At 33.5% G+C, this 15,605-nt stretch overlaps 1 protein-coding gene and 1 pseudogene across 2 annotated transcripts; both read right to left on the bottom strand.

The window, feature by feature from the left end:
• Positions 1-5,014: 5,014 nt before the first annotated feature.
• LOC120204949 lies at positions 5,015-8,344 on the bottom strand (annotated as a pseudogene).
• A 3,453-nt stretch (positions 8,345-11,797) lies between these two features.
• LOC120204925 lies at positions 11,798-12,893 on the bottom strand. 2 transcript variants are annotated; one of them, XM_039204915.1, is made up of 3 exons: positions 12,494-12,893; positions 12,283-12,386; positions 11,798-11,851 (listed from the first exon to the last, which is right to left on the bottom strand). In XM_039204915.1, the coding sequence occupies exons 1-2, from the start codon at positions 12,870-12,872 to the stop codon at positions 12,295-12,297; spliced, it is 471 nt and encodes a 156-aa protein (XP_039060846.1). In that variant the 5' UTR covers positions 12,873-12,893; the 3' UTR covers positions 11,798-11,851; positions 12,283-12,294. The 2 variants fall into 2 exon arrangements, with proteins under 2 accessions (XP_039060846.1, XP_039060845.1); XM_039204914.1 differs by lacking the exon at positions 11,798-11,851 and having other exon boundaries at positions 12,119-12,386.
• Between the last annotated feature and the right edge of the window lie 2,712 nt (positions 12,894-15,605).

Below are 15,605 nucleotides of genomic sequence, written 5' to 3' on the forward strand. Positions count from 1 at the left end.
AAATTTGTCTTAAATATTTTTAAGATAAAATACATAAATTTAATATATACTCAAATAAAGATAAGAAATATTAGTTTGTACAAACAATTATTGGAAACACACTCATTGTCGGTTAAGGCGTATCTCCATAAATTACTTGCATAAAATAACATTATTTTATTTAAAAAATATTTCAACAATATATTAAGTGATTTACATATAAATATTAATTTAAAAAATCAGACATCTATATATATAAAACATTATTTAAAATAATATAACATATTACGCAAAACTATTTAAAACTACTATTAACTAAAAACAAAACGTGACTTTCACTCTTATATATACATGTAATCCATGCTTAATCTTTATGAAGTGCGCTAATTGTATACATATTATAAGCAAACATAAGAAAACCTAAGTGACAAGCATTACACCATTTATGAAATATATTTGATTATAATCATAACATGAAGGACCAAAACGCAAGGGTAGTAACTAAGTATGCGCGAAGGTAATCATGGCAAAGAATGAGGAGTCAAACGCAAATATCATAGAATACCTGCACCGGAAACACGAATAAACCACAGCTATCAGGGAGAATTAAAATGAAAACACGCAAAATTGCATATCAAATGTAAAATAAGTAGAAAATTAAATATATGTGCAAAGAGGACCAAAATATAAAACGCACGAATTACAAGGACCAGATCTATGATTTTAAAACCTCAAATTGAGGACTAATTCTCATTAATATTAAAATAGGAGGAGCCCTTACAGTAAATAATCCAAAAAACTCAAAACAGAACCCTAAGGCATTAACCAAAATATATATAAACAAAACCCTCGGACGGAAATAAGTATCTACAACAGTGGTGATCTACGTTGATCAAGAAATAAAATTAATATAATTAAACCACTTCAAAGATAAAATTAATATAATATTATTGATTTAAATTTATTTCAATAATAAATTAACGCTTTAAACTTGATATTTTATTTTGATAAATTAACATATAATTAATTAATCAATAGTAAATCTTTAAGATATCATATTTTTGAAATGATCACGCAAAATCAAAGAAACAAAGTTGTGGATGAGAAGAATTTCCACTAGTACAAAGTAATTGTTTTGTCTGTTTTACTTGTTTCTATTCAATGAAAATAAGGTGGGGGCAATTCACGTGGATGCAAAAGAAGGTTTCCAATGATTTCGGAACAAGTGGCCCTCAGCCTCATGTTGGTCCCTGCAGATTGGCATTAGGGCACAAACCTACTCATTTTGTTATCTCTTGCTTTTGTTCTCATCCTAATTCAGAACTACATTTTGTTTTGATCATAATAGTTGTATTACTACCAGATATTTCGGCTCAAACCAATTGTTTCAATCTTAATCTGAGAGATGAAGAGATGGCCACAGTAGTTGGCCTGTAATTTAATGATGAAAAGATGAAAATGATTATTTGAGAGAATGAGTGAAGAGAGATGTCATTTTTTTTGTCTAATGGGAGTTTATGTACCGGTTTATTATATGTATTAGGGTTAGATGTAATATCATGATTTTTATATGTAGGCTAGCAATGTGAATAAATGTGATCATCAATCCACATACTTGTATCTTGTCAGATTTTTTAGGTCTTTCGATAATCTTGTCAAGAGATAATGATTGACCTTAGGTATAATGTGCAACTTCGAAAGTATTCAGTTCCGTAGGTACAAGTGTTTAAATTTGATTTATTAGTTCAAAATGATATTAGAATTTCTGGGTTTAAGGAATTGAATCTGCAGGATATGTGTGCATTCTTAATGATTAAAAAAAATTATAAACATATACTCTCACCCTGTTTTAAAAAGAGTTTGTCTTTTTAGTTCAATCGATGAAAGAATTGCCTCAAAAACCAATTGACCAACATTGATTTAACACTAACAAATAATATTGGGCAACATGTGAAGCTAAAACTGAACAATAATGCAGGGGCTGATTGCAACATATCATTTTAATGAATAATATTGTTTGAATGACACCAATGTGAGAAAGATTGCTTGAGAGATTGTTCAATCGACTTATACTCATACAAATACGCTAAACGTTTCATTTCTTTCATTTTGATAATGGATGACACCGACGTGAGAAATATTACTTAAAAGACCTGACACGTGATATGCCTTTATCAAAAGAATATCATTTTAATGAATAATATTGTTTGAATGTCATTCTGATAAAATATAATGTTTTGGTTTATTATTCTCGGAAATTATTAAATTAACTAAACACTCTTTGAATAAAATGAAAATATATAGAGGGAAAATCATACGTGAGTATTTATACCTAACTTCTTCTGATCTATCCAAAGGGCTGCTCGATGTATGGTCAAGGCGTCTTGATTTGCCTACCCTACAATTTGTAGTCCTCGTGACATTGGTTGCTCGTGTCCTTTCTAATAAGATATTTGATAGCTGAATGTTGTGCTTGATCATGTTGAACACTTGTAGGCTTTAATTCCCTTTAAATGGTGTCCTTCAGCTTTCTTTGCAACATAATGGGGTTGTAATTTGATAACAAATTAGGCCTTCAGATTGATATGCGTTGCTTGACCATAATTCCTCTGGGAAGCCTTTACTTGCTATTGGAATATTCGTCATCCCAGTCCAATACCCAAGCCCACTAGTTACATTTCAGGAAAATGGGATTAAAATTATTTATAATATTTCTAACTCTCAACGTATTGAGTGACTTTAGTGATAAAAGATAGGTATGTAAATGAACGGAAAAAACATAAACGAGCATATGTTTATGTTCGTTCGTTTAATTTTAACCTAGCAAACGAACGAACACGAACAACTAAACCAACAAAATTTTTTGTTTGTGTTCATTTCTTAAGAAATTTAGTTTGTTCGTGTTCGTTTATGTTCGTTCTTTTAAATGATAAACGAATACAAATGAACGAATACAAATGAACGAACGTAAATGAACATAAACGAACGAACATAAAATTATTTGGGTTTATATTTTAGAAGAGTTTTTTTCTTTTCAAATAATTTTAGGATTTATATTTTATTTAATTAATTTGAGTATTTTTTATTTGAGTTTAAAATTAATTGAGTTTAAAAATATTAATGGGTTTAAGGTTAAATTCTATTAAGTATGTGTTGGCACAAGTGATTGGGATTTAAGAATTTGAGCTTGTAAGGTCAAGTTCGAATCCTACCACCGTCACTCTTTGTGGACAATCTGTAAATTCCTATGTAAATCCCAATTGGATCTTAGGTATACTCTGGCTATGGACTGGGGAGCCACCCCTTACCTAAACTTTACTAGCACCAAAAAAAGAAAAAGAAATAACAACTAAATGAACAACAGGTCTAAAGAACATAAATAATCAAACATCAACGAACTTTCAATTGAACGATTTACGATCAATTCGCTGAACGTTCGGTTCTTTTACATGCCTAATAAAGGATAATAATATTTTTTTAGAGATTTTGAATTTAAATAATTATGTCTACATAATATGTGTGCGTTATCGATAAATTTAAAAATTTCTAAAATATACTACATTATAATTATCTTAAATTGCTTAACGAAAATTCTAAAAACGAGTAATGCACTCGATATACATGATTAATATGAGACACCAAAGTGCAATGCAAGGTCATTATGCCTTCCCGATATTCCCCCATCGTTCTTGCATCACCTCTGTCAATCCACAATTTGGTGGTACAGACCCAAAATTAATTTCTTTTTCAGGAGTTGTCGGAGAAGCTCCGGCTTCCGCAGCCGACGGACCTGGATTCGAAACCTTCTGCTCGAACGATGAACCAACCAGGAAGTCGCTTCATTAGTAGGATTATTATCGTCCTCCATCGATACAATGCCTCCTTTTCTCGATGAACCTAAACTCTTCTCCTTTGACGGCTTAGAACTAGAAGACAAAGCACCTCCAACTAAATTCATATTCAAACTAAATTTATATTCAAAAAGAGAAAATTATGTTTTAAGTCCTCATACTTTAAAATATATGTAATTTAAAAAGTTAAATGATTTTGTTTAGTAGAAGTACCTGATCTTATTAAAAAAATGAAAATATAAAAAATTACAATAATAATTTACAATTATATTCGTAAGTTAAATACATAATTTAGATACTTTCTAGTAGCGTTGACATAAGAAACTTGTCAATCTAGAACACATAAAGGCCATACATGAAAAAAGTTTAAGACCTATCTAGAAGACTCAAACGAAAAATAGATACGAACAACTCTGACTATATTAAAAAATGAACTATAAAAGGAAATTAAGCTATTGAAAGATCATCGAGAACCTAAAATCAGAATCGATGGTTTGTGAGAAACTATCCAAGAACAAAAACTCGTATATTCAAACTCAATTTGAGAGTTCAGAGCATGAAAAATCATTATGATTATAAATAAATATCATTTTGATCAATTGTGATATTTTCAAATTCAACCATGAGAAAACATAAATTAAAAAGGGACAATCAAACGATCGAGAAATAAAACAAAAAAACGTAGCACAAAGATAAAAATTACAGAGTTATTCATATTAAAAAATATAAAAGAGAATCGATGAACAACCAACATCAAAACTGAATCCGCTAAACAGAGTAAAAAAAGTTGATATGATAAATAGAGAACGATACAAACTCAAAAAAAAAAAAACACAAACCCTAACTAAAATGAGTTTAATCTGTTAAAAAAATAGATAACACACAAACCCTAACTAAAAAAATAGATAACACTCCAAAGAGCTTAATCTGCTCTTAGAACAGAGTTTAATCAAAGGAAAAAAAGAAGAAAAAATAATGATCTTGAACTGAAAATATACTATTACCGATAGCTTTATTCTGATACATTTTATCATACAGAAAGCTGTTAGAAACAAGAGATTTTCATTTGATCATCCCACTGATGAAGATCCTCAACTATCTTTTAAAACCTCCATTTTTCTTCCAGTCAAAGCTTGTTAAAAAGAAAAACAAATTTTAAAGTAATGAACGAACTTGGTTTTGAATCAATCTTCCCCCTTCTTCCCTCTCTCTAGGGACAGCTCCAAACTGTTCCACCAAAATATCAGCAACTATAGGCACCAAGTCCTTGCAAGGGACACCTTTTTTATAAACTTGTCCCAAATGTGAGTCATACCCAATCCTCCCTCCCAAGAATATATATCCGCCCCTTCACACGGCTTCCCATTCTCATCCCTCGCCATGCATCCCATGAAACCTATATCCACGACATGTACCTGACCGCACGAATTGGGGCAGCCGGTCCAATGCATCCTCACCGGCCGCATGTGTCAGCTAACCGAGCTAATTCGTCCATGTCGTCGGCTTGGACTCAACCGACTGGAATGTGAATACCGATATAGCTAAAACCTTCTTGTTTCTGCGGATGGACACCGAGATAGTCTCTCCTTTCCCATTGCTTTTCAACTAAATCTTCAGGAGATGCTCTCTCTAACCCTTTTTGAGGCATTCTTTTGGCTATCTCTGATCTAAATACTTCAAGGCCCTGCATTTTAACGAAGTTTTTTGAGCCTGCTATCCCGGAAACAACCTAATACGGATATAAAAAACGAAACCAATGAAAGCAAAGTGTGTTACTCACTAGTTCATCAATCAGCCACATCATTCTTGTCTTCTGTCTTCTGAGAAATCTCGTAACTCCGGCAAGGTGGCCGGAGGCTGCCGAACGGCAGCAGTCAATGAAGAAGGAAGCTGGTATCTATTGTTTGGTGAAAAAAAAAGATAAAAAAGAAAATGAAGTTTATTACTAAATTGGATAGAAATGAATTACAAAGGCTTAGTCTTAGCCCCAATATTCAATAGGCTTATATAGTCCTTAATACCATGCTAACAAGCTAACTTTAATAGAACAACCAACAAAAACCATGTAGTGCTTGTGGCCAACATTCAACAACATCAATTTAGAACCAAATCAGTAACAGCTTGTTACAGCAATACGAATAGGAGCCCATGTCAACAATCAACACTAGTACACTAGTGATGAACAATGGATCTCAAATCAGCCATGACAAAAAAATCTGTAGCGATTTTCAACATCAATCTGAACCAGCAGTAATCTTTTATACAAATCTTTACCACAATCGATTGCTAAGTGCACATAAAACTAACTTCTCAAATCCACACCAACTCTAAAATCTTGCTTCCATAACGTTTCAAAAGAAAAGCTAGTTCATGCTACCACCAATTTTTTACCTACTTCCAAGTCAACTATCCAGATTTATAGCATCCACGGAAATTCTAATCTAAAAAAGAAAACGGTGATCAGCAACACCATCTTACAACCCAAATCTGTAGCAATGGTGATCAACATTCAACATAGTACCAATCAGGACTATAAGATTGAAAGATCTCACCGGAAGTTTGGAACCGAACATGAACCGAGACTCACATGCAGTAACAGTAAAGGAAGAAATTGGCGGTGTCATCAAATGGACGCAGGAGAATCGAAGGAAGACGAGAACAAAAACAATGGAAAAATAAAAAAATCTTTCGAAGGAGGCAGTGGCGATTATCGAGAGTGAGTCAACGCCAGAAGTTCTGAAAGTAGCGACAGCAGCAGCAATGCCTATCAGATCAGAAAACATGCAACAAAAACAATTGTTGTAACAATGGCGTTAAAAAAATAACTAAGGGGCTACTTGTTTATAGAATGATTAAGCGCTGAATGATTCAGAGGCTCTGAATGTGACATGCTGTTTGATAACGACTCTTAATCAGCATTCAACGCTAAATGATTCTATTAAGAAGCAAACAAAACAACCACTAAATCTCCAATTGACGGTACAGGCAGCAGAGGAAAGTGACAATCCAATGGCAGAAACAACAACGGTTGAACTGATTTAGATCTACAACAAATAAAAATAGGAGTAATGGATGAAGGAACCCAATAGCCAATCGATAGCGCACCAGCGAAAGAAAACAAAGGCGTCTGTATCTTTAGCCAATGATACCATGCTAACAAACTAACTAAATTCTAACTAATTAACAAAATTAGTTTCAACGCAATACTCTAATATGTCTATTGCCCCTGTAACCAAGATCCCTAAAGGCTTCCAACATAACCTTGCACAATGGGATCACATCATCACCCGGGATCCAAGCATCAAGAGGAATGGCCTCATCGTATCTCTTGCCACTAAAGAACCCACCAACCAGCAAATTGAACCCGAATCGTCCGTCTTTCGTGGCCGGCATGTAAGCAAGATCGTTGTGGGGATGTTCGTAAAGATCATGAGATCCCACAACACAAGCATTCCATTTCCTCGGCCTATTCGAATTAAAACATAACATCAAGAAACCAGGCACATTATAGTTTCCTAGGAACCAATGATGTGCAAGGGAAAAACTTACAAGTTGGCGAAGGCCGGATTGCCACGGGAATTGGCCGTAATGAATTGTGATAACAAGTTGGTATAAGGACGTGTATCTACGATCTCATCGACGTCGATGCCGGCGAGAGGGTTGCCGACGGGGTTTCTCACATTGTCCATGCCACTTCGCAGGCTTGTCAAGCCTACTTGTTCGAGACCATCGAGTATTTCAGGCACATCAGACAACATCACTCCTCGGATTTGCCAGTTTTACCTGGTTGTAACATCGGCACACCCTTCTCTCCCGTAGTTTCTAATCACGCTAGCTAAATATCGTGTTTGAGAACTTGTGGTTACTCCATTTGGAAGCTTCAATCTCATCATAAATCTTCCATCTGTCATCAATAACAGCAAGAAAATTTCTCCAATTGGAAGCTAATAAAATTCAGATTAAAAAGTAAAAATCAAGCCTTTACATTGATGCTTCCTGCGATGGAACAAACCGACTCATTTGAGTCTAATATCAATGTCATCCTTTGTACGCTTAGCTTTATCAATCTATTCAATCGGCATCTTAGCCAGTTCTTCGATCCCTCCTTCCATGAAAAGCTTCAAAGGGTCTTTCTCAATCTTGACTTTCTCTTGAGGGTTGATGCCTTCTCTGAACTTCTCTTTCAACAACAAGTATCCATCTGTTTCTTCCACTCGGGAATCCAATCTGACGGCGTCGAACTCCATCGGAGCCGACGTGTGGGCGGCGAGAACACGTGTTTTGGGCCTGACAGTGGAAGTGGTGGATTGAAGTGGTTGCTGTGGCGTAAAGAAACGAACTGAAAAGGAAGACATGAGGGTGGGATTAGTTGTTTTGAAAAGGTGCAAGTGGTGGAATTGTGGTGGTGGAAAGACGATTGAAGAGGATGTAAGAAGACATTTTTTGTAATGGGAAGAAGGGGACCTTAAGAGCAGATAATTTTTTTTTTTCTGTTAGTGTTTTTGGAGAGGGGACTTTTCGATTGTGTTAAGGGTCAGTTAAACTTGTTAACACGTTGTAAGTATGAACTGAGAAACATGCGGTGGTTCTGTCTTTTACTTTAAAGTTCTTTAGTAGTGATCTAATATTATTATCAACTGTATTTATCGACTTATTTAAGTAAATGTTGTGAAAAATAAAAAGTTAGACCGAGAGGATTTATGAAAATTATTATTTTTTTAAAAAAAAGTGAGGTTAAAATTTATAATATTTGTTAAAGTTGTATTAGAAGGGATTAATAGAAAAATAAGTCATCAAAGAATGCCTCAAAAAAAGGTTTTACGCCTAATTTTTTTTTTTTGTTAAAAATAAATGTTTAAAGTTTTCTTCATTACACTTTTAAGTTTCTACCGTTAAAAAGATCCGTTAAGTGACACGTGTCACGTCCATATTTTTTTAATAAAATATTATTTAAAAATATTTAAAAAAAAACTGGACATGAAACGTATCATTTAACTGTTTTTAACGATAGACACCTAAAAATGTAACGGATGAAACTTTATGCACTTATTTTTAGCGAAAAATTCTTTAGACACCAAAATTTAATTTTGAGTATAGTTTATGCATTTATTTTTATATTAAGCCTATTAGAAAACACAAGTGTTTATCATTGTTTTATTGAGTCTTTTAATTAGTAAAAGTTATGAAATGATATCTTAATTATAAGACAATATTTTATTGAGTTTTTCTATCATTACAAGTTACAAAAAGATTATCTAACTATTTATACGTTTCAAGCTCGTCATTTTTCATTGAAAATTTGATTCTACTAATTGATATGATAAAATTATATTTTTAATGATATCTATTTACACCGTTGTTGCTTTCAAACACTGGTTTGTCGACATAATATTTCAAGCACAAACTCAACATTATAATATAAACGGAGAGTTGGTACACAAAATACAACTAAACCGATTATGAAATCAGATTTTATCATATCCTAATTAACAAATTAACGTTTAGCTCAGACTACCGTCAATCTTTTAATGGAAAATGACGAGTTTTGTACATATAAATAATCGAATGATCATTTTATAATTTTTAATAGTCGAAAGACCTAAAAAGATAGTTTCATATAGTTAAAGGATATTTTTGTAATTTTTAATAATTAAATAATTCACTAAGACAATAGTTATAATAGATGAACCATTTATATAACACGAATATATACCGAGTTAAGTGGTGATTCATGTTTTAAGATTTTGGTTTTTATTACTAATAACAGTAAGTTAAAAAAATTGTATTTAATATTTTCTGGAAAATAATTTTTAATTTATTTGGGAATTAGAGCTAGTGTTCTCGCGTCAAGGTCATTGTTCGTCTTAATTTTAAATTCTTATTTCATTAATATTATATTAGATTTAATCAAATATTCATTATAATTAACTTTTTTCAATTATTACGAATTACTTGTTTTATTGGCCTTTTGCTTCTTATTTGTACCTTGGAAACCACACTTGCTGGCAGCGTACCGCAAATTGGTTCGGCCGCTAGATTTCGCGTTAAGACGTTATATTCCAAGATTTGTACATTATTTTGATATACCATATTTATATGTATTTTAATCAATTATTTTAGATAAATATTATAAAAATATTATTTTTAACTTTATATTGTTTATTTATTTATAATATTAAAATTAAATTCATTTTTATTTGTGTTTGTAAAGGGGAAGAGTGAGAGGAGTAGTAGATTTGTTATGAAAATGACGCTATATATTTTCTTTTACTTTAGATGTCAATTTTTTTAACTAAAGTATATTGATATTGTATTTAAGTTGTATTTATCACTATACAATAATTGATATTGTATAGACACAATACTGATACTAGATGGTGATGCCGGTAACTGTATGGGTTTAAGAATTTTAATCTTTCACTTTATATACCATATATGTAACATTGGTTTGAATCCATATACAAGTAAGCATTATTTTCATTTTATTTCATGTTTCTTTTATAAAAAAACATAACCTACTAAATTTTGATATTTTCATTATTGAAAATAAAATTTTATTTCTAGATTACCAAAAATAGTAAATGAAGATTATTTAAAAAAAGCAAAAAAAAAATATTTAGAAATCAAGCAGTCATATTCCTCTACTTTTTGAATTTAAAAACTCAATCAGTTATCGCATAAAATTAATATTACAATATTTTTAAAATGCTCTTTTAGTTTTAATGCAGAGAGCCATCCAAGTTGCATTCATAATATAGTACTCGTACGTATCTTAGTTATAATATTATATAGTATAATTTTGTTTGGCACTGGTGAAAACATAGTACTCTGCTTACACGTCTGCATCACAAATCTACATAAAAAAGAGCGAATCAGCACAAGAATTTTAATTGCTTATAGTTTCAGGCAACATTTGGAAATATTCCGTTATGCGCTTTACGTTTATAATGTCATCAAGATTCTGAATTTTATATACACTACCTCAAAATAATATCAACTTTGGTACATCTGCAGAGAAACAAATATAAAACTACAGCAGCTCTAGTTCAGAAATCAGACTTGAGTTTTTCAACTTGATCCCGATTCGAACTCATTTTGTCACATGTAATTGTTCTTAACCAAACTATGTGCGTATTGCCGGATAGCTAACCAGTTCAGATAACTAGCAGAGGTTAGAAAGCATGCAAGTTTAAACAAATAGGAAATGCTTTTAGAACGAAATCAAGAAGCTAACAACAGTTCTGGACTTACCCTTTAGTATTGCAAAAACAGGTCATATCATCATGTTCCTTTATGCTGGAACTTACCTGAACACGATTCTTCTTCCTCACATGTCATCTTTCCAGCTATGGATGTGGTCCAGCGGGAAACTGGGGTTCAATGCAGTGGGGCCTCCTCAAACCTCACCGCATCTGTTAACCGAAACTGGCAGTTCATCCAATCCATTCTACCCCATAAAGCAACACTCTGCAAGTCCTCATTTCTCCAGAATCAATCAATTATCTTTAGTAAGATCAAATTGGAGGCACACACACAACAATGGAAACTAAATCATGAGGCTTTACATTAGTAAGATCAAGCTGCTTGCATCAATCATGTGAAGTTCCGTCACCAATTTTAAACCAGTAACTCAACTGAAATGATTTGTTAATGTGCAGGAGAGTGATACATGTTCGTGGCAAAGCACAATGCACAAGTATATAGGAGGTAAGATCTAAGTACTTCTCAAGTAGGTTTCGTCTTCGGGAACCACGGTTCTCTTGGAACGGGGAATGTTGCTGACCTTTTGCCAGCACATACTAAATTGACGTAAAAACGGTCTTCCCTGGGTATCACAAGATATCAGCAGCCATCTTGAAACAAATGGTGCTGACCTTCTTTAGCTAACAGATAATAAATTGATGTAAAAGTGGAACAGGGAATGTTGCTGACCTTTTGCCAACAGATCACTGCTCTCTTCTAGCAGCAGCCATCTTGTAACAAATGGAAGACTTTACTTAAATAGAGGGAACTACAGCAAGCTGCAAAATTAGAAATTGAAATAAACGAAGCAATTCACTTCGATCATCGGTATCATCATATTTCTAGCAGGCATTAGATGGGACTAAGGGCTGCTATGCTCTCTAACATCCCTGTTCTATGATTGTCGTCTATGCTTTGCCGGCAATTATAAGGATCGCATAGTTCATGTACATATAAAGAAAGTAGACGATTGAAAAACATGATAATAACGTCACATTTTCAATAGAGATTTTGAAATTGAACCAGAAATCAAACTCAGCACCTTGAAAAGTTCTAGTTTTTGTATTATATAACAAATCCAAATCCTAAACCTAAATCATGTATTAGGATACAAAATTGAAGTTTAGATCTAGAACCTAAAAAGAAAAACTAATTACTATATCAAATATTGTTATCGCCTCTATACAAAAAATAACTCAGAGAAGAGAACCTCCGCAGTGAATCACTTTGATCCCCCGGAAATCTGCCGCACCGAACATGCAACCAACTTCGCCCATTGACGCAACCTAGTCTTAACCATCTCCGGATCGTCACCTAAAATACATAAAAGAACAGAAAAATCAAATCAAACGATTGAAAACACGATGCCAGAATCGAATTATTAAACTTAAAAAGAAAGTTGCGTTGATACTAGATTTTACCTTGATCAATTATGGAGGCAGTGCTACCAGCGTCACTTAAAGAGCCAATCGATGACGCGGACGAAGACCTCAACATTCCACCGTTATATTGGCGATCAACGGCGCGATAGAACTGCAAAACCGGTAGAGTTTCGGATAGTTTAGGGTTCAATTCAGGAGAATCAGGTTCGAAGTCGAAACCTAAATCTATACAGCCTTTGAGCTCCTCTATATCATCGACGGTGAAGCTCTGAGTACGGCGGAGTCCCTGGCCATAAAGATGCTTCCGCCTGTGCCACGCCTCTTCCCGTTCCGCTTCATGAGACCATGTCCACTGCTTTTGTAAAGCGCTTCGTTGCTGGAAGGGAGCAGGTGGAGAATGCGCGAAACGTCTCGACATTGGGTTCAGAGCTACTCTGGGGGTTTTGAGGTCAGCGAGGGAGAAGAGATGGACAGCCTTATAATTATTATATATGAATTACTGATTTACTTCTAATGAGGAAGATGATTTGTAGCAGACTTCTGTAACTAATGAAATATATATATATATATTACTTATAATGAGGAAGATGAATTATACTCGAATTAGGACTTAGTAGTAATTAACTAATTATACTCTCTGAAAGAGATTTATTTATTTTGAATAAATCTTTTTTAAATACTCTATTCATCCAGGGCGTTTTGTTTGCAAATTTTTTAAATTGCTGGAGGTTTGGTGGCTCCTTGTGGGGGCCATTCTCAATCCATTTGGAATTTCTACTAATAATTCGAGGGTAAAGCTGTAAATTAATACTTAATAGTTAAGTGTCTGGATAATTTAAGTATTTTTTTTATAAATTTTAAATTTAATTTTAATCTTAATTGAGAATTAGAAGAGAAAATTATAGAAAAAGGAAGAGTAATATTCTTAGTGAATTTAAAATCCATAATCTAAGCACGAATCAAGTGATCTTTGTAGTAAACGATTTATTATTTTTTGAGTACTCGGGTTCAAGCATCATAGATGTCAAGGTTGTAAGCGTTCAATGTCAAAAGATCAAATTTTTTTAACATATACTGTTTTATACTTACCCTAGATTAATAAAAAAAATTCATAACATAAAATAATATTAGAGGATAATAATAAATAATTTGCTCGGCCGATTACTTGCTCAAATAATTTAAATATTCTAGTTCGGCGTAGAAAGGTTTTTCAGTTTATTTTATTTTTTATAAAAGGATCAACTGTTGGCCCACCATAATGACGTGGCGCCAATAGATACAAAGTAAAGCAATTGTTGAAGTGAAAAGAAAAAAGTTCCAAGGAGCTTACAAACTGAAGTAAAAAAAAAAAGAACGTAACTCTTAAAGGAGAGCAACAGTCGATACCCTCTCCAATTTGAAGAGATAAAGACTTGAAGGCCAAGGATCAGAGGATGAAGCAGGGGTTCACTGATGAGTGTGAATAGTATATCCCATTCGAAGAATAGTGCCAAGTAGGATCAGGGAGGATCGAGTAGACGTCGGTCTTCAGTTGCGATTCGAAAAACTATATTTGGCGCTTCCTTTACCCATAAATGATCTAGAGAGCTGGAAAGACCTTCGACCTCCATTGCATGTGCTACCTTATTACCATTTCTTTATGTAACGTCCTAATCCAATATGACTCGAAGATCGACAAACTATGACGTTATACAGACCACCAGAGTGGCTAACCAAATTTTTTCCTTAAAAAACATAATCGTTTACTTAAACCCATATTTTGATATTCGAAATCAAATAAATTCATATCACTAGTTTACAAATCGTGAGTCCCAAAATACTTGAAATTATAGTTTACAAAATATTCAAACATTACATTTTTGACATGTCGCACACAGGGTTCATTTACAATAAATGCCCCTAGTACAAACTCCAAAGATGGAAACTGGTGCTAGTCAGTCTAAATAAAGGCTCCTCCAAAAACTCATACTCATAACCTGCTCACGGAAACAAATTCTGAACTCTGAGCTCACAAGCTCAGTGCAACACTAATAACCAATTTAAACTACATTCATCCTCAAATGTTCACACTTAAAATGTACTTAAACATACTTAACTCATACTTGTTAGCATAAAAATATGCTAACTAAAACATACGTACAAAGATAGGCATCATGGTGCGGTTGAGGGGCTACATCTCGGAGCTCACACACCCCTCTATCCTACCTAAGTTGGAAATCTGGAATTCTACATCGGATTACGTCACCCGTTAACTAGCTCTGTTGAACCTTGGGGCATCTACACCCAGTTAGCAAATATGTGCCTAATACATCATCTTAAGGTTGGCCATATCTTAACATACAAATGCTTCATTGTTCTAAAGTCATTCGGGTGTCTGCCACGTTTTTCGAACATCATACAAGGCAAGTCTTATGATTCCTTAAATTTTAGGGCTTTTAACTTTTTTACAGAGTTATCACACCCCCAAACTTAAGATATTTCTTGTCCTCAAGCAATGAATAGTATTAAGCAAAACAAAAATACCATGACAAGTTTAGAAGCATAATAGTTATATGGGATAAAATTTCAGCCCTCAGGATTTGGCTTCAACATGCTAGACTAGTTTGAGAAATCAAGTACTATCCCCTAGGGTAAGATTCTTTGTGTGGGTGTGTGCGTGTTTATATCCAGTCCATGCTTAACAAACCTAAAAATTTTCTAAGCAAGCTTTCTTAATTTGCCACGACATTTACAAATTTTACTCCCACATTGTTTTCTTTTCTTTCATTAATTCTGCTACGAGATGAGTCATCCCATCACTCCTACCATCCCACACTCTAGGTGAAAGAGAGCATACCTTCCACCCCCGAGCTAGTCAAATAGAGTCATCCCATGACTACTTTCATTCACTCATATAAGATAGCTATTATTTATTTATATCAGTTGCCAGGCAATGCCATGGCATAACGGAGTGCCTCTCTACAGATATGCCAAGGTATTTATTTATAACTTCATTTTTTTTGTTTTATTTTTTTAACAAATGTGGGGTTTTCTTCATTCAAAGTTTTATGCCACGATATTTAAGAATTCTCTCATAAAATATTTCTAAGTTCCTCAAGCATGTAAATTATACAATTGTGTATTCAAGGGTTTAAAAGAAGCAAGTCCTAGA

The sequence above is a fragment of the Hibiscus syriacus genome, unplaced genomic scaffold, assembly GCF_006381635.1.
Source record: "Hibiscus syriacus cultivar Baekdansim isolate YM2019G1 unplaced genomic scaffold, ASM638163v2 tig00011761_pilon, whole genome shotgun sequence".
In the NCBI taxonomy this organism is placed as follows: Eukaryota; Viridiplantae; Streptophyta; class Magnoliopsida; order Malvales; family Malvaceae; genus Hibiscus; species Hibiscus syriacus.

Coding starts and splice junctions, on each gene's coding strand:
- LOC120204925 (XM_039204915.1), bottom strand. CDS start 12,872: ATGTCGAGACGTTTCGCGCATTCTCCACCTGCTCCCTTCCAGCAACGA. Junction 12,387..12,493: donor TGCCTCCATAATTGATCAAG/GTAAAATCTAGT, acceptor TATGTATTTTAG/GTGACGATCCGGAGATGGTT.